This window comes from Miniopterus schreibersii (assembly GCF_964146895.1).
Source record: "Miniopterus schreibersii genome assembly, chromosome: 3".
Taxonomy (NCBI): domain Eukaryota; kingdom Metazoa; phylum Chordata; class Mammalia; order Chiroptera; family Miniopteridae; genus Miniopterus; species Miniopterus schreibersii.
The window spans coordinates 6,191,987-6,215,372 of NC_138103.1; the positions used below are offsets into that span (position 1 = coordinate 6,191,987).

A 23,386-nucleotide genomic window follows, 5' to 3' on the forward strand; every position below is an offset into this window, starting at 1 on the left:
CACAGTGAGGAGAGTCAGGCAGGCACCTGCGAGGGAGCCACCATGGACACATCCCACACAGTCACACCATTAAGCAGGACGGGAACCCAGAAGTCAAGGCTGATGGCCAGATCTCGCTGACTCAGGTTACTGACCTGCAGAAAATTGACACAACATTACTGTGGTCCCTGGAGCATCCCAAATCCCACTTCTTTCTTTTCTGGCTCTAGCCCTCAATTCGTCTCCATCTTTTCCCACCAACTTTCAATGTTAGTGGCACCATGGGAGGGCAGACATGAATGTTCCCTGGACTCTCACACGATATCGATGCTCAGCTTCTTTCCTGCTCTTCTCATCAGAAGTTGAAAAGCTGAAGTACTTGGTGGATTCTTCCTTCCTGGAGAAAGAAGCCTTGTTGGTGAAAAACAGCCCAGGACCATCCTTAGCCATGCCCCAGCCTGCTGCCCAGGGCTCTTTTGGGCCCAGCAGATGGCCCAGGGAAATGACAGGGGTTCTCACAGCCTCTGCAGCCTCAGAGTCAGCTCCCCTCCCCGCCCCCGTGTCCTTTGCCTTCTTCACCAGAACTGTCAGCTTGTTCCCTGGTACTCGGCGCTCTCAGATTCCCACGACTTTGCTCAGGCTCTTTCTTCTGCTCAGAATGTCCTCACTCACTCCCCTTCTGGAAAATTTCACTTAAAGGCCCAACTTAAACATCACCTCCCATAACATTTAAACATTTCCCATGGGAAAAAAGGTGTTTGTGTGCTTTTTGTAGATTTGCTTTCTCTAGCAGCAATTTTCAACTGCTGTGCTGCACGGATTTTTAAAACATGCAGGGGCACTGACCTCTTTTCCCTTAGACTGTCAAATAAAAAAAAAGACAACAGCCCGGCTGGCGTGGCTCAGCGGTTGAGCAATGACCTATGATCCAGGAGATCGAAGTTCGATTCCCAGATCGGGTTGTGCACTCGATCCCCAGTGGGGGGCCTGCAGGAGGCAGCCGATCAATGACTCTCTCATCATTGATGTTTGTATCTCTCTCTCCCCCTCTCTCCTCCTCTCTCTGAAATCAATAGGGACATATTTGAAAAATAAAATAATGACTACAGCCAACACAACAATAGCCATCCAGTGTGAATGAATCAAAATTATATCTATTTTTTTTGTCAGGTCAGCAAAAAACATATCTTTTGGGGTGCTGCAGAATTTTAGTAATTAGTTTATGTGCGTCATGAGATGAAAAAGACTGAAAATCGCTGCTCTAGCAGATACATGGTTGGCTTCAGGTGAGGCTTACAAAGGCTATTGTCAGAACAAATAAGACTAAGGACACACAAAAGGATGGTGACTGGGTCACTCAAGAGAAATTGGAGCATGAGCCCCTCCATGATGGGAATAAAGAAAATAGATGTGACTATCTTGGGACAGTTAAATGAATGTGATGGAAGATGGCACATGAACACAAGCCCATGGAGTGGACACAAATGTTCCTGGCTGCAGGTGGCTTTCCATCCATCCATGCTTCTATCCTTCCATCCATCCATCCATCCATCCATCCATCCATCCTTCTATCCTTCCATCCACCTATCGATCCATCCATCTATCCTTCCATTCACTTATCCATCCATCCACATATCCATCTATCCATCCATCCATCCATCCATCCATCCATCCTTCTATCCTTCCATCCACCTATCCATCCTTCCTTCCCTCCATCCATCCTTCACCCATCCACCTATCCATCCTTCCATCTATCCATCCTTCCTTCCGTCCATCCATCCATCCTTCTATCCTTCCATCCACCTATCCATCCATCCATCCATCCCTCCATCCATCCATCCATCCATCCATCCATCCATCCATCCTTCCATCCTTTCATCCACCTATCCATCCTTCCATCCATCCTTCCATCCACCTATCCTTCCATTCACTTATCCATCCATCCACCTATCTATCCATCCATCCTTCTGTCAATCCATCCACCTATCCATCCTTCCATCCATCCATCCATCCATGGCCTCCTTCAGTAAACATTTACCCTGTGTCAGGCTGTGTGCTTGGCTCTGGAGATTCAACAGTTAACCCATCATAAATCTTGCCTTTATAGACCCCACAGTTCCCCAACAGACGTGGCTGTCAGCTTGATCATTAAGAACATAGGAGCCAGACCACCTGGGTTCACATCTCAGATTCACCACTTTCTACCTGAGTAATTTAAAGGAAGCTACTTAACGTTTCTGAAGCCCTGTAGTTTTTTACTCTTTGAAATGGGGATGCTAATAAAAATAGTGCCAACCTAAAATGCAGTTGTGATGAGGTTTGTAAAGTGCCATAAATGTTAGAATTTATTTTTTTCCTTTAGTATTGTTAGTCTTCTTCTCTGCTCCCCATCCAACCCTTTCTCTCTCTGCATCAGTTTTCTCACCTTAAAATCTTCTAGTTCTAAATCTCTTTTCATATTTCAGTAACTCACTCAGCTTTCCCAATTCTTAGAGAGGTATGTAGTATGGCCATTGGCACAAGCTCTAAGCTGTCTAGGTTTGATTCCTGGTTCAGCCACTTACCAGCTGAATGACAGGGCAAGTTTTTTAACCTTTTGATTTCTTTGTTGGTTAACAGAGAGTAACAATAACTATACCATAGAGTTGTTAGAAGCATTAATTAACACAAACACATGTAAAATACTTAAAATAATGCCTGGCACATCATAAGTATATGTAACTGTAAGCACTTATGAAAGGCTGCATCTCAGAGAGAGAGGAGGTAGCACACAGTAGCAGCAAGGTGTGTTTAGTGTTTTCCCATGGACAGAAGGGGAAATGCACACATGGAGCTGGGAAGGGCAACGACACTGTTTGATCCCTCAACCCTTAAAATTCATACCTGGGCAGCAAACTCTGTCCCGTGGCAACATTGTAAGTTTCTGAGCAACTCTCTAAGCCTCCGGAATTTAGCCAGGTATGTGGAGTGCCTTGCCCTGCTTCCAGCCTGGCCTGCCCTCCTCCTCCAGCTTCAGGACCCTGAGCGGCCCTACATTGCCTTTCTTGTGGCCTGCCTTGGCCTTCCCAACAGTTTATCACATCTCTGCTCTCCTCTCCGTTTTGTGAAAGCTTGACCTTTTCTTTCCTCTGTGTGGTGAAAAACCATATCCTGTTGGGCACAGGTTCCCACTTCTGAGTGCTTAGAAAAGTCTCAGTCTCAGTCTAGTAGCTTAGCTTCAGCACATTTGTGTTTAGCACAAAGGGTAGGGTTGGCTTCATGTTAAAGAAAGGCTGCATCTCAGAGAGAGAGGGGGTAGCACACAGTAGCAGCAAGGTGTGTGTGTCCCGCCAGCAGGCCAATTTGTCAGAGAAGCAGCAAGAATTATGGTGCAGGCACACCTCAGAGATATTTGTGGGTTCAGATCCAGGCCACCTCTATAAAGCAAATATTGCAATTAAGTGAGCCAATGAATTTTTTGGTTTCCCAGTGCATATCAAAGTTATGTTTACATTAACACTGTAGTCTATTAAGTGTGCAATAGCATTATGTCTAAAAAATAAACATACCTTAATTAAAAAATACTTTCTTGCTAAAAAAAATGCTAACCATCATCTGAACCTGTTAGAAAAATTGGTACAGATAGATTTGCTTGACATGAGGTTGCCACAAACCTCGTGTCATTCCATTTGTAAAAAACACAGTATCTATGAAGTGCAATAAAGCAAAGTGCAACAAAAATATATGTCTGTGTGTGGAATTGTGGTATAAACATATGGCTGGTCACAAGTATTTACATGTGAGGAATCAGAGGGACTAGTTTAGATGCCCATCCTCAAAAGAGCAGGCTGGGCTGCAGGGGGAGGGACTAGGTTTGGAGGAAGGTCAGAGGTCCAAGGGAAGGGCCAAGGATTACTCACCTGCTGATCACTGTGTAGACGGCATATTTCACTGGGAGCTCCAACTGGAAGGTAGTCTTGTTGGTTGTAGGTTTATTATTCTCACTAGAGGGAGAGAGGAGCCCAGTTGGGAAGGAAACCAAGAGAGGAGTCTCTGGCTGGTACAGGAGACTGAAGGGTGAAGGACACACCATCTCTGGCCTGGGCTCACCTGCTTACATTGACCTTCAGAAGCAACTTGTCTCCCAAGGCGGCCTTGTAGAAAACATCAAATGTGACTATGAAGGTGCCCTGAGGGAAGAAGAAAGAAAGAATGAGGGGACGGAAGGTTATGGGGCACTGAGGAAGGAAGTGGGTCAGGACAAGGGAGAAGGGTGATGAGGATCTGGGGGTGAGCACTGACCTTACTGCCCTCTCGGAAGATGGGGTGGTTGATTCTACAGCTACTGCTCCTCAGGCCCTCATTCCCAGTGGGCACTGCCTCACATGCCAGGTGCAGTGGGCGCTGATGGGGTTGCTTCCAGAGGAGGAGAATGAATTCAGTTACCCATGTGCATGTATGGGCTTGGTATATAACAGTGGTGGCATTACAGACAGTAGGGGAGAGGACAGACTTTTCAATAAATGATCCTGGGAAAATTGGCCCATACAAAAAACAAACAAACTACAACAAAACTGGATCCTTGCCTCACTCCAGCCATTAAAATAAATTCCAAATAAAAGACTTAAATGTCAAAAGGTGAAATTATAAAGCTTTTAGAAGATAATATAAGGGAATATTTTTTCATTACCTTGGAGGAGGGAAATATTTCTTAAACAAGATCTACACACAAAGGCACTAAAGGAAGACTCCCACTCAGGATGGCAGAGCAGGTAAACTCTGTGCTCACCTCCTCTCACAACCACATCTCAATTACAACTAAACTACTGAGAAACCATCACTGAGAACCACCTAAATACTAGCTGAATAGAAGTTCTATAACTAAGGCTATACAGAAGAAATCATGTAGAAACTGGTAGGAGGGGCAGAGACATGGAACGGGTTGGTCCCATACCCACGTGTGGTAGTCAAAAATCAGGAGGGATATCCTGGCTACAGAGGTCCCCCCCTGAGGAGCAAGGTGCCCCAGCCCCATACCAGGCTCCCCAGCTTAGCATTCCAGTGCCAGGAAGAGAAGTCTCCTTAACTTCTGGCTGTGGAAACCAGAAGGGATTGTAGCTGAGTTAGATGGAGGGATACTGGAGTCCCAGGCATTCCTCTTAAATGGCCAATGTACAGACTTACTTGCTGACAGATTCACTTGCTCTGACCTCCAGCACTAGGTCAGTAGCTCAAAAAGTGCCAGGGACATACAGAGAGGAACTGAATTGTTTGGTTTCAGGGTGTGGACTGAAGGGGCAGCTTTCTCCCAAATAGAAGCTATTGTTCCTTAGTTGAGCCCTCCCCCACACCCAGCCTGCATGAGCAGGTAGGGACCAAGTCTGAGTCTCCATCAATCTGGCTAACACTGTTTGCCCCACCCTGGTGATTCCCTGAAACTCCCATCCCACCAATTTGTGGGCCCACCCAAGCCAGTTCCAGTGGTTTTTCCATACAAATGGCCTGTCTTAGCACATGCTTCTGACTTTCCTAAAATCTCTCAAGCAGCATCTGTCCTCGGCATGCCCTATACCTTTTGCTAAGCAGCCCCAAGCCTGGCACTAGTGACAGCCAGCTTCCATTTGCAACTTAACCTCTACTAGGCACCTCCAAGCCTAGCACAAGTGGCAACCATCTGTACGTCACTTTGTAATTTATACCAAGTGGTCCTGGGCAGGGCACAGGCAACACTGATCTTATCTTGCACCTGAGCCACTCCCAAGAGGCCCCAGAACAACAACACAGCCAGTGGCCAGCTTCAGACCACACCAGATACCACCCAACCACCCAAACACAGACAACACACCCAAAGGGCAGACTGGGAAGGCACCAGAGCCCCACTAAAGGTATCCTGCTCTGTGGAGTCAGTCCCTGCACAACAGCTCCTCTACTGTAGTCAGGGTCAGTCTTCACAGCCAATCAACCTGAGGGTCAACCCCTCCCATTGACATGCCAACAGCAATCAAGGCTCAACTACAACAAGAAGGCACACACAAGGGTCACACCTAGAGCACCCGGCTCAGGTGGCCAAGGATACTGCACCACTGGGCACCACAGGATACCTACTACATAAGCCCACTCTATCAAGACCAGGAGACATAGAAGCTCTAGCTAATATGTAGAAACAAACACAGGAGGCAGCCAAAATGAGGAGACAAAGAAATATGTCCCAAATGAAAGAACAGAACAAAACTCCAGAAAAGGAATTAAACAAAATGGAGATAAGCAACCTACCAGATGCAGAGTTCAAAATACTGGTTATAAAGGATGCTGAATGAACTTAGGGGACAAACTTAGTGTGACTCCATGAACTTAGGGCATAAACTTAGTGCATAAACTGAGGACTTTTAAAAAGATATAGGAAACACAAAAATGAAGATAGAAAACATAGAAAAGAATCAGTCAGAAATAAAGAATACAATAATTAAAATGAAAGATACATTACAGGGAATCAGCAATAGATTAGATGAAACAGATGATCAAGTCAGCAATCTGGAAGACAAGGCAGCAGAAAACACCTAACTGGAAAGCAAAAAGAAAAGAGAATTTTTAAAATGAGGATAGTTTAAGGAGCCTCTGGACAACATCAAGTGTACTAATATTTGCATTATAGAGGTGCCAGAAGGAGAGAGCAAAAAATTGGAAGCCTATTTGAAAAAATGATGGAAAACTTCCATAACCTGGCAAAAAAATAAAAAAGACAAAAGTTCAGGAAGTGCAGAGAGTCCTAAGCTAGATGAACCCAAAGAAGTCCACACCAACACACATCATAATTATAATGCCAAAGGTTAAAGACAAAAAGAGAAAAGCAGTTAGTTACCTAGAAAAGCAGTTAGTTACCTAGAAGGAAGCTCACATAAGACTGTCAGCTGATATTGCAACAGAAACTTTTCAGGCCAGAAAGGATTGGCATGAAATATTCAGTGATTACAAGCAAGGAACTACAACCAAGATTACTCTACTTAGTACAGCTATCATTTAGAATAAAAAGATAGATAAAGAGCTTCCCAGACTAAAATAAAAATTTTTAAAAAGCTAAAGGGGTTCATCAACACCAAACCATTTACTTAATATTATTCATTAAACTATATTTATTCTTTATGTACTTTTCTCTGTATGTGTGTTTTATATTTTACCATAGGAGAAATAAAAGGAACCTACTATAACCCAGGGCAAGGGAGAGGTCGCAGCCAGCCAAAGCCCAAGGGAGCTATTTACCTTAGTTCCTAACACTCGTCGATAGGACAGTCCTGCTGGGTAGTAGAAGTTGATCACAGTTCCATAGGAATCCTCACCCTCATTCCACACAGTCACTGTCACATTGAGCTCCAGTGAGCTTCCCACCACCAGGGTCTGTAGGCTGAAGGAAGAGATACAGCACTGGGAGAGAGACTCCCTTGGAAAGATTGGAATTGGATCAGAGGTAGGGGCAGAACTGTAGGAATTCACGAGTTAGGGGCTGATAACATTCCAATCATTTCTCTGTTTGAACGACAGCCTAAGGGGATCACAAGCACTTCTCATCTTGAGGGTGGGAGACCCAAAAATTTGAGTGCCTGGATATAAAAGGAGATAGAGCTCACCCTGAGAAGCTGAAGTTGACATTCAAGTCCCCTTCACAGAGGTGATCTTGCCCACAGTTCTTCTTAAAGGGGAGCTGCAGCAAAACAGTATGTTCTCTTCCCATCCATGTCTTAATCTTTCTCCAATTCCCTCATTAGGAGCACTCATCAACACTGAGTATTACTGAGCCCATACCCTGCACCAAGAACTGTGCTGGACACTAGCAAGGAGTGGGGTGCTGGGAGGGGGGCAGTTAGAATATGAAAGAAAGCTAAGACAAGATCCTTGGCTTCAAGGAACATAAAGTTTAGTTGAGAAATCCAATCCAACTCACACTAGAACAACTATTTGACAGATACTGTTAAGTATCAATAATGGGATAGGTTCTTGGTTGGGTGGGGTTGGAGAGGTAGGAAAGGTAGAATCTACAGATGAATTAGACATGGTTCTTGCCAAGGGAGCAATTCCAAGAGAGCCACAGAGGTACATGCAGATTGCTATGACTCCAGTTATGCGATACGTGGCATGTCACCATGATGTACTAGGAGGCCAGAGAAGAGACAGATGCTGAGTGTGGATTTCAAAAGAAAGGGAGATAAGACTGGGGCTTTGGGGACTAAGATCTTTGAGGTGCAGAGAATAAAATGTTTTCCAAATAAGAGATACAACATGGACAAAGGCACAGGGGTAGGAATGAGAAAAGTTAGGAAGGATCTGCAGAATGAAAACTACAGAGTTTATGTTGGGATAAAGTGGATAACCAGCTGGGATCTGTGTAGGGTTCATGCTAGGCAGGGTCTCAGTAACTGGGTGGTGGCATTTTGGACTTGATGTGGTTGGTGAGGAGTTGGGAGCTACTACAGTTTCTTACGCACATGGGGATACATGAAAGTCAACACATCCCTGGGACTTTGTTGGAAGACTCACAGAAGCAGTGAAGAGGTCCTGCGAGCCCACAGCCAGCACAGGGCAGAGGTTCCGGGATGAGGGGATGGGCTCCCCAACCAAGGAGAAGTTGAGGCGCAGGATGATGGGGCTCACCACATCCTCCACACAGTCCTGAGGGAGAACCCACTCTCTGTATCCTTAATTTCCACCCCAGGGGCTTCTCCTCTATTGTCACACAGTGCCCTAACCAGGCTGTGGAGCCAGGTTCTCTGGCCGCGACTGCCCTCTGTCCAGCCCCAGTCTCCCCACCCTTCCCACCTCACTCTGCAGGGAACAGGGTGCCAGAGGCTAGCCTTGAGCTCCTCCTCCTTCTCCTCCTCCCTCTCCCAGACTCCAAAGTCCTCACTGGTAAAAACAACTTCACGGTTTCACAGTGATCTCCCAGCCCCAGGATTTTCCTTCGAGTTAAAGTCCAGTTCTTGGTCTCTTCAAAAACAGCACGTGGAATCAGACGGCCTGGGTCCAATGCCAGATCATACCTGACAGAGCTTTGGACGTCACCTGAAGCGGGGAAGGATGGAAGACAACGTGAGAGAACCTCAGACATTCTGTTTTCATTTATTCGTGTGACAAATATTTGATGAGCAGTCTCTATGGTCCGTAAACTGTGCCAGGTGCTGGGGATACATGTGCAGAAGAAGACAGATAGATACGGTGCCTGCCCTTATGAAGGTCAGTCTAGGAAAGGAGACAAGCACATAGGACATATGTCACAGCATGATCAGCACAAGAGACCCTCAGTGGTACCATGGAGGGCTCTCTAACTCAGATCTGAGGGTCAGAGACACCTTCCCCAACGGGCCCTGTCTGGGCTCTGAGGATGGGCAGCAATGGGGTGAAGACTGGGGCGGGGGACATCCCACACTGTGGGAACAGCGGCTAAAACCAGAAGGGAGAGGGAGGCTGGCACCTTACAGAGAGCATATGGATTAAGGGGGACTGGGAGGAATCAGGCTGAAGCGGCAGGAGGGGCCAAATCTCTGAAGGCATGTGAAGAAGGGCTTTGGTCTGTATAAACACCAGGAGAGAGCTGAGGGTGAAGAGCAGGGAAGCGAGGCCAGATTTGCACTTTAGGGCTAATCACTGTACTTGCTCTTTGGAGGATGGTTGGGAAGGTGCGAAAACACATGTGGGAACAGCTCCAAGTATAGATAGGAAAAAGAAGGGTGGCCTCAAGGAAGGCAGTGACTAGGTGGGGGAGAGAAGTGGCAGACTCCAGATTGATCCTGGAGACAGACCTATAGGCCTGGGGGGAGAAAGGGGGAGAGAGGGGACCCAGGTTCCCAACACCAGCAGCAAAGGAGATGCAAGTGAGATTTGGATTCCTGGGCCCATTCTGTCCTGAGTATAGGACTGGGGGCCTCTGGGGAGTGAGGGACTGAGTCCACTGGAGGAAACTCACCTAGATGGTCAAGTGAGCTTTTGTGGATAGTGAAACAGACTGTGGCGCTCCCAGCTTCCAGGGGGGTGGGCACCTCTTCCTGGCACTGGTACACAGCCTGATCCACCTCGGAGGGGCTGAAGCTGATGGCCACCCCCACGTTCAGCACTGGCAGGCTCCTGGGAGTATACACAGGGGCTGAGGAGAGGCCTCTGGCCTCTGGGAAGACAGCAAGGGAGGGGCAGCTGGGTGAATTAGACACACAGCAAGTGGGGTGGGATGTGGGGAGTTGTCACCTGAGCAGCAGCACGTGACCCCGGGACCCCACAGCCAGGTCTGCCAGTCCATCCTGGGTGAGGTCCTGACCCCCGCTCAGCGACTGCCCAAAATTCTGGAGCCTGGGGGAGAGCTGGGAGGCTGTGACCCGCTGGCCAGGGAGGGAAAAAGAAGAAGTGAAGGGGAGGTGATGGAGAGGTTTGACAAGAAAGACCTGAGAAGGAGAGACTGAACAGAAGAGATGAGGGGTAGTGATGGCAGGCAAGCAGAGTGAGGACCTCAGGGGCCGCAGATAAAGAGAGCGGAGCTCTCCTGGACCAACTCATCATGAGGGTGCAGGTTGATGAAAAAATAAAAGCATAACAATAGGAACATAATAGATGTGTTCATTCGTCATTTGTATGTTTGTTCACAAATATTTGACGAGTGGTCATCCCATTGACTTATATTTACCAGAAGCCTATGGAGTTGATTTATTATTTAATGTTTCATAGAAGGAAACTAAGGCTAACTAAGGAAACTTAGCCTAAAGCCACGCAGCCGACCTGGCTGCCCAGGCTGCCCAGGCATTTGACATGGGCCTGCGACCTCTTAACCACTAAGCTGCCACAACAGATTGAAGTCTGTTTGGAACCAAAGGAGAGAAGAGAAATAATCTGTGCTTAGCTGGGCCTGGCGAAATTCAGGGAAATTAACTAAAAGAAGGAGGAACATGGCTCCTGCTAAGGCCAGTGACAGGAGGCGGCAGCAGGTGAATCTAAGAAATGAAAAGGAGGGTGAACACAGGGACCTCACCTGGCTGTGGGAGGGGCTGATGCCCAGCCCTGAGGTCCCGTGAAATAGGTAGACAGCACCCTGGTTCTCCTGTTCTCCTGGGGCCCCGATGGCCACATCTGTCAGCTTGTCCCCATTCATGTCCCCCAGCACGGTCAAGGCTGCCCCAAAGCGGCCCCAGGGGTGGCCCTGCTCCCCACGGAGAATGACCTCACACTGCCACCTAGCCCTCTGCAGAATAAAAACAGTGCCAGTCCCCAACCCGGACAACCCGTCCACCCCACACCCAGGCCCCCCCAGCCCAGGTCTCATCAGCCACTCACCCCCCGGGGCAAGGGGCACACAGACACCTGGCCCCCCCGAGTCGTTTCGTAGTAATGGGGAGCCCCGATGAGGACCAGGTCAGAGCTGCCATCTCTGTCCACGTCCACGGAGCAGAGCGAGGCCCCGAAGTAGGAGCCAACCTGGAGGGTAGAGCCTGAAGTCACCCTGTCTGCCTTGCTACAGGGGCACCCCCTCTGGGCCAGGTCCTGCCTCTACCTGGGCACCAGCACCTCTCCCCACAAGTCCCAAACCCCTTCATCTCCTCCCTGTCCACCCCTGGAGACCCTGCCACCCTCATGGTCCTCCACACCCAACCTGGGTCCCTGTGACTTCAGCCTTTGGCTTCCACTGCCCAGACACCTGGGTGAAGATGACAACCTTCCCGGTGTGCTGATGGCGGGGGGCCCCCAGGACCAGGCTCTGCACCCCCTTCCAAAGGGCCAGCTCGGTGGAGTAACCTGAGGGGACTCGGCCTCAGCACAAAGGCTCCCCCTCCTGCCTCCCTCCCAGGCAGCTCACTCCCGCCTGCCTCACAGCCAAAGCCTTGTCTCACCCAGGTAAGAGTCCCTCATGTCCACATTCTCCTGAGACATGTTGATGAAGGTGGGGCTCATATTCGGGGGGTACATGAAGGCACCTCCAGACCAGCTGAAGCTCCCCACAGCACCCAGAACTGGCCCATCCTGGGAAGAAAGGATTCTGGGGCTGAGCAGGGGGAGCGAGGAGAGCGGGCAATTCCAAGGCGACCCCAGCCTCCACTCATTATTCGGAATTCTTCTTCCCCAGCCTCCCCAGCAGCCTGCGTCCCTGCCTCCTAGCGTCTCAGTCCACCCCTCTGCCCCTGCCCCGGCAGCTCCATCACCTCTCACCCACTGCCCCGAGTTAGGTTCCCTCAGGCCCAAATGTGCAGCCACCACCCACCTAGGAAACCAAGATGACGCCCTGTCACCTAGCCCCTTAGTGAGGCATGTGGGATCCATCCCAATCAGACCTGTGGAGTTCCCCTCTGATCCAAACCCGTCAAGCCTTAGCCCGACACCTCTCTCCTCTCTTGCTGGGACTCAGCTCCTCTCTCTGGAGGACTCAGCCTCAATCCTTCCCCTTTGGGGCTCCCCCGGTTCCCTTGGGAAGAGATAGGCATTTCCTGCTCTGCATAGACCGTTTACTTTTAAAACTTTTGATCGTGGATAACTTAGAATTATACAAAAGTAGAAAGAAATGTATAATGAACCCATGAGTACCCGTGGCACAGGTCCAGGGATCAATTTATGACCAACCTTGTTTCATTTCTACATGCCCCTCACTCACTCCCCAGATTGTTTTGAAGCAAGTCCCTCTGGATACTCTGAACACATCTACTTTTGGACAAGGCATGTTACGTGGGCATGTCTTTGGTCTGCATGGTCCAGCCCTTCCCACCTCTATGCCACCTCCTTCCCTGCTGCCCTTCGCTCACTCTGCTCCAGCTACACTGGCCCTGCCATCCCTCTATTGCAGTGAGCTCGTTCCTGCCTCAGGACCTTTGTGCCTGCTTTTCCCTCTACCTGCAACAACCTCTCCCCAGATTTTTCCAGGGCTGGCCCTTTACCATCATTCAGTATCAGTTATCACTCCTTGGGCCTCCTGATCACCTCTCTTTCTCTCTCCCACTCTTAACACAACCTGAAAGTCTTTGTTTCTTGTTTGTCACCTCCACCCACCAGATAAGTGCTCCACTAGGGAAGGAACCTTGGCTGTCCTGTTCTCTGCTGTGTTCCCAGCGCCTACGCTCACTCCCTGAATGTCTCACCCTGAACAGCGAGCTTGAGGACAGGGACTGCTTTTGTTTACTCCTGGGTCCCAGCTGCCAATCAAGCGCTGGCCCAGGGCAGTGCCTGAGACCCGGTTGTCATGCGTGTGCTCCACCCACCGTTGTGAGTACTGAACTGAAGCCTTCTTGTGACATCTCATACTGGAAAGAGCTACTTGTCCTCAACTGGGTTCCTGTGGGGAAACAGGTCACTTAGGCTCCCAGAGGCCACGAGACCACAGGGACCCAGCAGAGGAAGGAGACCATGGCCTGGGGCTTGGGTTCTAGGAAACAATTTCGGGTGAGCTGCAAATAGGGAAGAACCTTCAGGACCGCAGGGGACAACTGGATTGGGGCTTCTTCAGTTCTAAGGCCTCAGCTCTTTCCGCACTTACCCTCAACGGCAAAGATCTTCTCCTGCAGCTGCTTCTGGATGCTGCCAAGCGCTGCAAAGTTGTCCACCTTGAACACGTGGTCCTGCGAGGGCGCTGAGCCGATGATGTCCAGCTCCTGCCGGGCAGCGGGGTGCAGGAAAGCATCTCCCACCTGCGGCAGAGGGGCAGCTGAGGGGGAGGGGAGCAGCCTCCCGCCCCGCGAGGCGCAGGACCAGCCGGGGGCCGCCGCGAGGAAGGCCACGCACCCCAATGGCGTAGCGGACGATGCCGGCTTTCTCAGCCTGGGGGATGGCATCGCTGTATTCCAGGGGGTCCTTGTTTTTCTGTCCATCTGTGATAACAATGAGGATCTTCTTGGCACTTCTGCGAGCCCCGTTCTTGCTATGAAATAGTTCGCTCCTGTCAGGGGAGAAAGGGAGCTGACTCTGCTGAGGGGGGGGATGATCTGGAAAGAAAGCGTCTGCAGCTCCAGGGGCTCATCTGGAGAGACTGGGGAGTCCTGGCGCCCCCAGACTGTCAGGCATATGAAGAAATCAATTCAGCCCTTTTTGAAAAGCATACTGACGATAATTAGTAGGACCAATAATAAAGATACTCCTGCTCCTTGCTCCTAGAACTGCACCCACTGTGGCACCACACTCCCAGGAGGAGGTATGGCTCTGAGTAGGAGCTCTGGAGTCAGACACTTTGGGCAAGTTACTCTGTCTCTCTGAGCCTCTGCTTCTCTCCAGCAAGATGAGAATGACAATTGTGCCATAGCTGGTCTCCCAAGATGGCCCCCAATGAGCCACACCGGTGCCCTTCCCATACTGAAGCTGGCCTGGGACTTGCATGCAGTGGAAGAGACACCACTCCAGTTATGGGCCCAAGAAGCCTTGGTAGCTTTTGCATCCTGGGGAGCCCTTGGACCACCAGGAGAGAAGTCTAGCTATCCTGTTGGAGATCCCCTGGAGTGGCCACATGGAGGGAGAGGCCCAGCCATCCGGCTGAGCCCAGCCTTCCAGCTAATCCAGCCAAGGCAGCAGCCATGAGAATGACGCGCTCATGTTCCAGGCTCAGAGGCCGCCTGACCACAGCCGCACGAGAGATCGAGAGGCCCTGTGTGAGACGGCTGAGCCCCAGGATCCTGAAAATAATAAAAGGGTTGTTTAAACTAGTAAATTTAGGAGTTGTTTGTTAGGCAACAATAGATAACAAATAGTAACAGGTAATTCTGAGGATCAAATAAGGTGGAGCTTTTACAACAGTGAACGGCCTGTAGGTAAAGCATTATTTTTATGGGAGCTGCTATCAACTATTAAAAATGTAGCTGTATGCTCACCTAGCTCTACAGACTTGGGACTTACACGCACACATGCCGAATGGAACAGCCTAAATGTCTAACATTAGGGAAGGTGTTTAGCAGATCGTGACCCAGGCCCCCGGTGGAAAAGTACACAGCCGTTGCAAAGGAAAAAATGAAAGCTGTAGAGACACGTGGAAAAGATTTAGATAACAGATGGAAACGAGGCCGGATGAAAATAGTTCCTACGCAACTGTGACTAAATGAAATGTGTCTGTATAAAGACAATGATGGAAGTAACGCTGCCTGGCAGGTGGGGTTAACTTATTCCTTGGTACTCATTTCCTCTTGTGGCTGATACGCTGTGAGGGGCTCCAGCAGGCTGGCTCAGGTGGTTGGAGTGTCGGCCCATACACCAAAAAGGTTGTGGGTTCGATTCCTGGTCAGGGTGTAGCAGGATAGTAAGAAGCTAGGAATAATCCCCGGGCAAGTGGAAGGGGAAACTGAGACAAGAAAATTAGACAAGGCCAAACAGTCTGGGCAGCTTGCAGCCAGCTTGTGAGCTGCAAGGTCTTATCTTCCCCACCCAAGGACACTTGAGAGCAAAGGGTTCGTACCCTCCTCCCTAAGCAGAGAATGCACAGCTTAAATCACCCTGGCTGGGGAATAGAGAACGGAGACCCGATTAATGCCCTGATCCTGTCTCCAAGACCCCTTTTTCTCTGCTTCCCAGTGAGCTGAAGCAGCCCCGCCCAGGCTCCCTGCTTTCCTATAGCATTTCTAGGGAGCCAAAGCAGAGCCCCTGGGCTCTCCATGTTGTTTCTTCTACCCTAATTTCTTCCTTTGTTTCACTGTCCCCAGCATTAATAAACATACTCTCAAACCCATCTGGACTCGTATTGTGAAATCTTTCCTACAGGAAGTCAAAGACCCACACTCAACAGGCCAGCCTGAGGCAGACCTGCTCCAGGCCAGACCCTGTCCTGTAGCAAGGGCACAGACCCAGGCTGTGGATTCGATTCTGGTTGGGATCGTACATACTGGGGCAAACAATTGATGTTTCTCACATCGGTGTCTCCCTCTCTCTCTCCCTTCCTCTCTCTCTAAAAAAAAAAACACCAATAAACATATCCTCGGGCAAGGATTAAAAAATAAATTAAAATAAAATACAGTGAAGTGTTTGGCTAGAGGGACTGTAGGTCCCCCAATATTTCCTTAATGTTATTGCTATTTTGTCTTTTCTATAATAAAACTTCTTTAAAAAAAACCCACCCCCCCTCACCCCAAGTCCCAGTCGATGGCAGGGAGGAGCTGAGCCTGCCCTGAGTGCAGAAGCAGCTGTTCTGGGCCATGGCCAGCAGGATGGCACTATGAGAACCATACTATCAGCCACCACTGGACAGAGCTCCAGAGTAGGAAGGGATACCACCACGACAGAGGTCTAACTCAAGGGACAGAGGCTATTCTCATGGTTGTCCAGTCCCCAGGGGCTAATGTCCAAGGCAGAAGAGCCACCCAGGAGTAAAGAGGGGGCATTTGGCAGAAGCATCCCTTGTTCCACATTTCTCCAGCACCAACCCCAGAGCAGTGCCCAGCTCTTTCTCACGAGAACCACATCTGCTTCTGTTCTGGCCTCACCACCTAAGCCATTTTCTTCAGGGGCTCCTAGCACCCAGTGCAGAGCAGGCGCATAATAAGCACCCAGTTATATTGATATGGCCATTTGTTATCACTGTAGGAACATTTTTAGTTATGTTTGGGATTTGAACTGCATTACATATTCTGGTTTTAAATATAAATCAAATAACACCAAAAGACAAAAAATAAGCACCCAGTGCCCTGAGTGGTGTGGCTCAGTTGTTTGGGCGTGGTCCCATGCACCAAAAGGTTGCTGATTTGATTTCTGGTCAGGGCACAAGTCAAGGTTGCAAGCTCAGTCCCAAGTAGGGGGTGTGCAGGAGGCAGCCAGTCCATGTGTTGCTCTCACATCAATATTTCTCTCTCTCTCCCTCTCCCTTCCTCTCTCTCAAAATCAATAAAAATATTTTTTTTAAAGCACCCAGTTAATGAAGAGGGCACACATGGATGAGGAAGGTGGGGGTGGAGGGTGGTGAGCAGGGAGAAAGGCACAAAGACACTTGGCAGCAATTTCTGAGTCCCTGCCAGGGAGGTGAATAGGGGCTGCACCATTCTCTGAACAAACCCCCAACCATTTATCCAGCACTTGCTATGCAGAAGCACCTCGCACATGTTATCTCATTTAATCCTTCAACCCAGTCGTGAGTTTATCCTCACTTAACAATTTACTGATTCAGAAAGAGTCACTAACTCCGGGGTTGCCCAGCTAACAGGTGGGGAGCAAGCCCGGGAACCCAGATGTGTCTGAACCAAAGGCATGAGCTGGCTGCCCCAGGTGGGCTCCGGGTCCAGCCAGTTTAAGGCCAGGCAAAGGGGGAAAGCAAAGCAGAGGAGTCCTGTCCTGTATCCAGGGTCGGGGGTGGAACACAATGAGCAAGGAGGCCAGAAACACTCCAGGGAGGACTCTTCCTGCAGCCCCTCATTTCCCTTTTGGGCTCCTTTCCCCAGAGCCTCCCTCAGCCTGGAAGAAGGGCCAAGCGACCCAGCACTAGGAAGAGGAAGCTGCGAGGCAGGGATCCCACAGGCAGGGGGAGAGGAGGGGGGAGGAGGGGAAGGGGAGGGGGAGGGGAGAGGGAGAGAGGGAGGGGAGGGGAGGGGAGCAGAGAGAGAAGGGAGAGGGAGAGAGGGGAGAGGGAAGGGAGAAAAGGGGAGGGGAGGGGAGGGAAGGGGAGGGGCAGGGAAGGGGAAGGGGAGGGGAGGGGGAGGGGGAGGGGAGGGGGGAGGGGGGAGGGAGAGGGGGAGGCGAGGAGCTGCAGGCAGCAGAAGGGGAGCTTACACCGCTGTCCGGATGCCCGTGGCTGTAAATGTCAGTCCGCTCAGTTGGACGATGGAGTCCACCAGGCTCTGAGGGCTCGGGCTGGTCTGGAACTTGGTGAAGGTGAAGTGGATCTCCAGGAGGTTCGAGTACTGCATCAGTGAGAACTGCGGAGGCCAAGAGGAGGGCCCTGGGCTCAGGAGTTGTTTTTGTGTTTAATAAGCTTTTCATTTGGGAATAATTTTGGATTTACAAACCATGGTCTACGTGTTTTTGAGGCCCAGCAAATATGTACTGAAACCCAGAAGAAAAGAAAATGGCCCAAAAAGAAAACTGGAAAATCAAAATCAAATCATGCTCCTTTCATAGTTTATAAAGACTAAACTTGCCAACCACAATATTTGTTAAACTTAAATTTTAAAAAATTAAACACGTGAAATCACTTTGTAGGCTATATTTTCTCACTTCTCAAGAATTTGTACATACATACACACTAATTACTGGGAAATAAAATAATAAGATGAAGAAGTCATGAGTTACACAGAAAACATTATAAAGGATCATCAATTAGGCCTGGCCAGGTGTGGCTCAGTGGTTGAGCATCGACCTGGGATCTAGGAGATCGGGGTTCGATTCCCAGTCGGGGCACATGCCCGGGTTGCGGGCTCGATCCCCAGTGGGGGCGTGCAAGAGACAGCCGGTCAATGACTCTCTCATCATTGATGTTTCTCTCTCCCCCTCTCCCTTTTTCTCTCTGAAATCAATAAAGGTATATTTTTTTAAAAAAGGATCATCAATTATTTGACCAAGTTATCTTCAGTCAAATTTCACAGCAAAATTATTTTACAATTTTTTCAATGCTTTTAAACAGCAAAAACATATTTTCTGTGGCATGTGGGAACCTATTAAATGCAATGGGGAGAGGCCTCCTAGGGTCAGGGCTCAGACTGGTGCTGCACTGGGACCATACCTTGACCCTGGACCCTAGCCTCATGGTGGCGCAGGTCCGCTGAGCCAGCCACCCCAGCAATGCCATGCCTCCTCCCAGGCTGTCTTCCCCAGGAGCAGACCCCTCTCCACCCCACTCCCCAGGCCTAGGGGACCCCGTCCTCACCAGGGTATTGGTGCCCTCAAACCGGCCAATCACGGCTCTGACAAAGTCCTTCATCTGCCTAAAGTTTCTTTTGTTAATGCTGCCAGAGCCGTCGATCAGGAAGACAATGTCCATCTCTTGACTTGGACACTCTGCAGAGAGGGAGGGAGGAATCAGAGATGCACGTGTAGGTCCCAACCATCACCTAGGACCCAGCAAGCCTCCCCCCTCCACAGAGGCAGGGGCTTGTTCTGGGCATAGGAATCAGTTCCCACCCAGCTTCCCACACCCTCCACAGAGGGGACCTAAATCTGTCGCCCCTGCCCCTCCTCCCGTCAGCGGAGTTCCTGTTGCTCTCCTCTTCCCACAAGGCCTGAAAAGGGGAAGGAAGAAGTAGAGGACAGGAGCCTAGTGGGTTCCTCAATCATTTAATCAACAAATGTTTATTGACTACACATTCTAAAAATGTCATAGAGGATAGGAGAAGGTAACTTAGCAAAGTGTGCACTGGAGCCAGGGTGGCTGGACGCAAGTCAGCTCCACCACCTACCAGTGGCCGATTCAGGCAAGTTACATAACTTCACTGGGCCTCAGTTTTTCCCATCTGTAAAATGGGGGTAGTAATAGTGCCTCCCACTTGGGGTTATTGCAAGAATAAAAAAGAATTAATATGTACACAAAGTGCTTAAATCAAGACGTGCCCTCCAATAAGGGGTAGCTGTTACCACCATGACCCAGGATTGCTCTGAGCCCAAGGAAGGACACACTTGCAGTGGGTGCTGGGGCATGTCACCACGACTTGATCCCTATCAGGACAAAGAGCTCATTCCAACTACAGGGAATTGGCTCCCTATGGCTCCCAGCTGAGTCCCTCCCCAGGAGTCACCCCAGGCAAAAGGGGGCTGCCTTGCCCACAGTTACATCCCTGCTCCTGGGGGCGACCCACATCCAGCAACGCCTCAACCTCTAAGCTCCAAGCTGCAGGCTGAGGCCGCTGTTCCGATGGCTTCGAGTCCACCGTCTCCCTCAGCCCAGCCCTGCTTTCCTCACACTCTCACAGGTATTGCTCCTGAGAATGCTCCCAAGGGAGCCTCAGAGTCTGTTCCTGGGAAATGTCATGTAAGACCATAGCTTTGAAAAAAGGTACCATCCCTGCCCTGTGGAGTCCACACTGCCATGGAAGGCGATGCCATAAGCACATAAACAAGACATTTCAGATCACACTCAGGTGGGGGTGTGGCCTGCCTGCAAGTCCCAGTTGCTGCCTCCACTGTGCCCCACACCCTGCGCTGTTCCCAGGGCGGGGGGGGGGGGGGGGGGGGGGGGGGCCGCGGACACCAGGCACCTGCAGCTCTGAGGAGTGATGCTGAGCTGTGGCAGCTCCTCCCCAGTCCGCCTACTCAACCAGTGGGTGCTGAGGAAATCCAGCCCCCCGCAGGGCAGGCTCAGAACCCCAGGTGCCCCCGTCTCAGCGTTATCCCCCCACAGCTGGGGAGCTGTGTTCCCTGTCACCGTATCTTGCACTTGTGTCCACTTTTCCAGCTGCGCCGCGACACCACCCCTCCCGCCCTCTCCAGCCACGCAGGCCCCTCACAATGCCACTCCTGTTCCCTGCTCCTTTCATCGTATCCACGGGCCTCCCAACAGCAGGCACCTGGCCGTAGCCGAGTGTCCTCTGAAACAGGACCAAGCCCGTCAGGCTTGGGCGGCCGAGCTTGGAACTCCCCGCCTCCTGACAGTGGGGACTCACCTCTCTGACCCGTTTCTCTTCTGTGAATGGGGATCACCCTGCCCACCACCCAGGATCTTGTGAGGATCAACAAGGTCAGCGCCCAGCACTGCCTGGCACACCGCCCTTCCCTTCTCGGCAAGCCTGCGTCGCCTGCACAGGTTTACATGCTTGTGACCCATTTTCATCAGGTGTTGCACCTCGTGAGCCCCGGAGACATGTAGAAGACACCTCCGAGTGTTCAGATGCATGTCCCCTACCCTGGCTGCACAGGCACCCCAGGCAGGGCACGGGACCCCGAGAGCCCCGGCACCCTCCTCCACGCTCCCCCTTCCCTTTGCAGACTCTGTGCTCGCAACTTGGTCTGGGGGGGGCTCTCCTGCTGCTGCACCTTTGGCTAAAAACCCACCGCCTGGCATCACGGCTTCTCTGGTCCACCGCATCAGTCCAGTCACATCCTCAGTCAGCACCTGAGAGGCCCTGGCCCTCGCCTGGGACCCATTCCCCCTCTGATGCCACCAAGGAGGTGGTTTACATCTTCCTCCCAGTCCACATGGTCCTCAGCCAGGTCATTCCGTACAACTGGGGCATATTCTGTGCAAGGCAGTGGCCTCAGCACTTTATGTATATTAAATCTTTTCATCCTCATGAGTGCCTTGATTATTTAGTGCCATTTTACCAATGAGAAAACCAAGGCCAAGGGAACGAAGCTATGTGCCCAAGGACACAGGAGGTGAATGTGGGTGGAGACGCTTTTGCAGTGCCCAAGCCCCAAGCTCTGTGGCCCATGCCAGTGCTGGCACACTGCAGCACCCTCCCCAGGGCCTGTCATTTGTTGCCCTTAGAAGGGAAAGAGTTCGTCTGGGGACTCCTGGCAGCTCAGCAGGCTGAGGCCATGGGGAAGGCCACCTCGGCAGAGGAGGCAGAGATGGGCCTCACGCTCTGCCCACTTCTCAGTGCCAGCACATGCGCCACACAAAGCTGCTGTCTACGAGACCTACCTGGCTGGGCAGCAGGCACTCTCCGGATAACCTGCAGCTGGGAGTCCAACAGGAGGCAGGAACCCTCCAAGTACATGTTCTCCCCACAGGCTCTGTGCATGGTGGGGCCGCAGGCCTGGGTGCAGAGGCCTGCGTAGGCAAGGGGGCCCCAGGACACTCCCCTCTCCTCCCCCAGCCCAGCCTCCTCTGGTCCCTGCCCCTCTTGACCCTCCTGTGACCCAGGGAAACTCACCAACAGCCAGGAGTCATTGACCGAGGCCGCTAGAGACAGGCCCAGGGACATGTTCACGGCCTCTAGGGAGGCTGAGAGGGCAGACACACATGGTCACACTCACAGGCATACCCTCATTTTGGGGAGAGTCTGGGCTGAAGGCTGAGGCAGGGGACTCGGGTGTAGGAGAACTGAGGGCCCAATTCCCGGGTAGGATCACTCACTGTGCAGTGAAATGGGCTGACACAGGCTGGTGGCAGCATCGCAGTTGTACAGCTGTCCTGTTTGGTTGACTGCCACCACCTCCAGGGGGGCTCCCACCATGAGTCTGGAGGCACAACCATGACATACAGTCGCAGGAAGGGTGTGAAGGAGAAGTGAAACTTTGCTCTTGGCATTTGGCACTTGTGAGGTGATTCAACTATCAGGGCCAGAGTTTAACCCACAAATGCCAAGGACCACGCTGGTCTTCGTGTTTGTGTGTGTATGTGTGTGTGTGTGTGTGTATACGTATTTATGGACACAAATAGTTTGGGTTGGCTTTTTCTTTAACATTCACCAAAAATAAAACTATTCAAAACAAAACAGCATTTCCCAATTGTGAGTAAGTGCATTTGGTTTCTGGGGGACCATCATTCTTAGCCACTCAAGACACAGGTCACCTCAAGTTAAATGGAAAATATTCCTGAAGTTGTAAGCTTTCAAAACAAACATGATTCTGTAATGGATTAGACTAAAATATATAATATAAACAATTTAAGTTGGTCAATTTAAAACAGCTATACCAGAATCCATATCTCTATCTATAATCATATAAATGCAATGGTTTATTTGCAAAAATCCTTGAGAGAAGAGAATTTTTTAGTTTTGGAAAAATTTTTATCACTGCCAATAACTTCCTGACTTGGATGAGAAAAATCAGAGAAATACTGGTGTGTTTTAATTAATTAGTTAAGCAAGGGTTAGTTAAATTGGTATTTAGAATTCCTTCTATAGATCCATTCCTTAGGGAAAGCTGAAATCCCTGTGTGTCTAAGATTGCTCCTGGAAACCTGACCAGATGGTTAGACATCTAGCAGTTTGGACCTGCTCGTATAAATGCATGAACCAACTTTTAGGCTTAAACTATTATTCTGCATGTTTTTTTATCCCAATGTATTCCTTACACGTAGGTTCAATCTTTTTAGTATTGGGGCTACAACTCAGCAGAAACCAGGAAAAACAATAACCTGTAACTAACAATCGGAATATCATCCAATATATACAATTTACTTTATTGTAAATACTGGTGAACAGAGGTTAATCAGTAGTTTTATATTCATGTTTTAAGACAAGGGACCTGAACACAAATCGATGGTGATGGGAGTGGGACAGTGGCTATATTGGATTTGTTGGGTGTTGAGCTATCAGGAGGGACTTAGGGGGACTCGGGGCTGGGGAGCTAGAGCGGTTCTCCCTGTTGAGCTAGGCAGTGGTTACCTGGGTACACACATATGCAAAAGTCATTGAGTTGGACCTTTGGCATTTCTGCTTTTCAGTCTGTGCATTATATTTCAAAGTAAATGAACAAAGAAAAAAACAAAGCTCTGGTGCCTGGCTCTTTCTTTTACGTCCCCAACCTGCCAGCTGGGTGAGGAAGGGGGTGGGATGGGCTTTTGGAGCTCAGTGACTTCTGTGTGTTCCTTCCTGCCCAACCCAACCTTCCTGTGCTCTCAGGCTCATTGCTGAGC

At 50.2% G+C, this 23,386-nt stretch overlaps 1 protein-coding gene across 1 annotated transcript in view; it reads right to left on the bottom strand.

Moving 5' to 3' along the window:
• LOC308554465 (integrin alpha-D-like) overlaps window positions 1–23,386 on the bottom strand; it is a gene marked incomplete at its 5' end in the record, with an annotated part of 30,756 nt that overhangs the window by 2,518 nt on the left and 4,852 nt on the right. Inside the window, 23 exons of the mRNA XM_081131704.1 lie at window positions 27–134; window positions 298–376; window positions 3,879–3,962; window positions 4,069–4,148; window positions 4,261–4,374; window positions 7,216–7,357; window positions 7,581–7,654; window positions 8,488–8,619; window positions 8,855–9,009; window positions 9,911–10,068; window positions 10,186–10,316; window positions 10,961–11,170; window positions 11,263–11,403; window positions 11,579–11,721; window positions 11,817–11,946; window positions 13,173–13,246; window positions 13,448–13,598; window positions 13,693–13,846; window positions 17,644–17,789; window positions 18,737–18,867; window positions 21,446–21,560; window positions 21,678–21,748; window positions 21,881–21,984. Of these exons, the coding sequence (XP_080987830.1) occupies window positions 27–134; window positions 298–376; window positions 3,879–3,962; window positions 4,069–4,148; window positions 4,261–4,374; window positions 7,216–7,357; window positions 7,581–7,654; window positions 8,488–8,619; window positions 8,855–9,009; window positions 9,911–10,068; window positions 10,186–10,316; window positions 10,961–11,170; window positions 11,263–11,403; window positions 11,579–11,721; window positions 11,817–11,946; window positions 13,173–13,246; window positions 13,448–13,598; window positions 13,693–13,846; window positions 17,644–17,789; window positions 18,737–18,867; window positions 21,446–21,560; window positions 21,678–21,748; window positions 21,881–21,984 (2,827 nt within the window). The remainder of the gene's footprint in view (window positions 1–26; window positions 135–297; window positions 377–3,878; window positions 3,963–4,068; window positions 4,149–4,260; window positions 4,375–7,215; window positions 7,358–7,580; window positions 7,655–8,487; window positions 8,620–8,854; window positions 9,010–9,910; window positions 10,069–10,185; window positions 10,317–10,960; window positions 11,171–11,262; window positions 11,404–11,578; window positions 11,722–11,816; window positions 11,947–13,172; window positions 13,247–13,447; window positions 13,599–13,692; window positions 13,847–17,643; window positions 17,790–18,736; window positions 18,868–21,445; window positions 21,561–21,677; window positions 21,749–21,880; window positions 21,985–23,386) is intronic.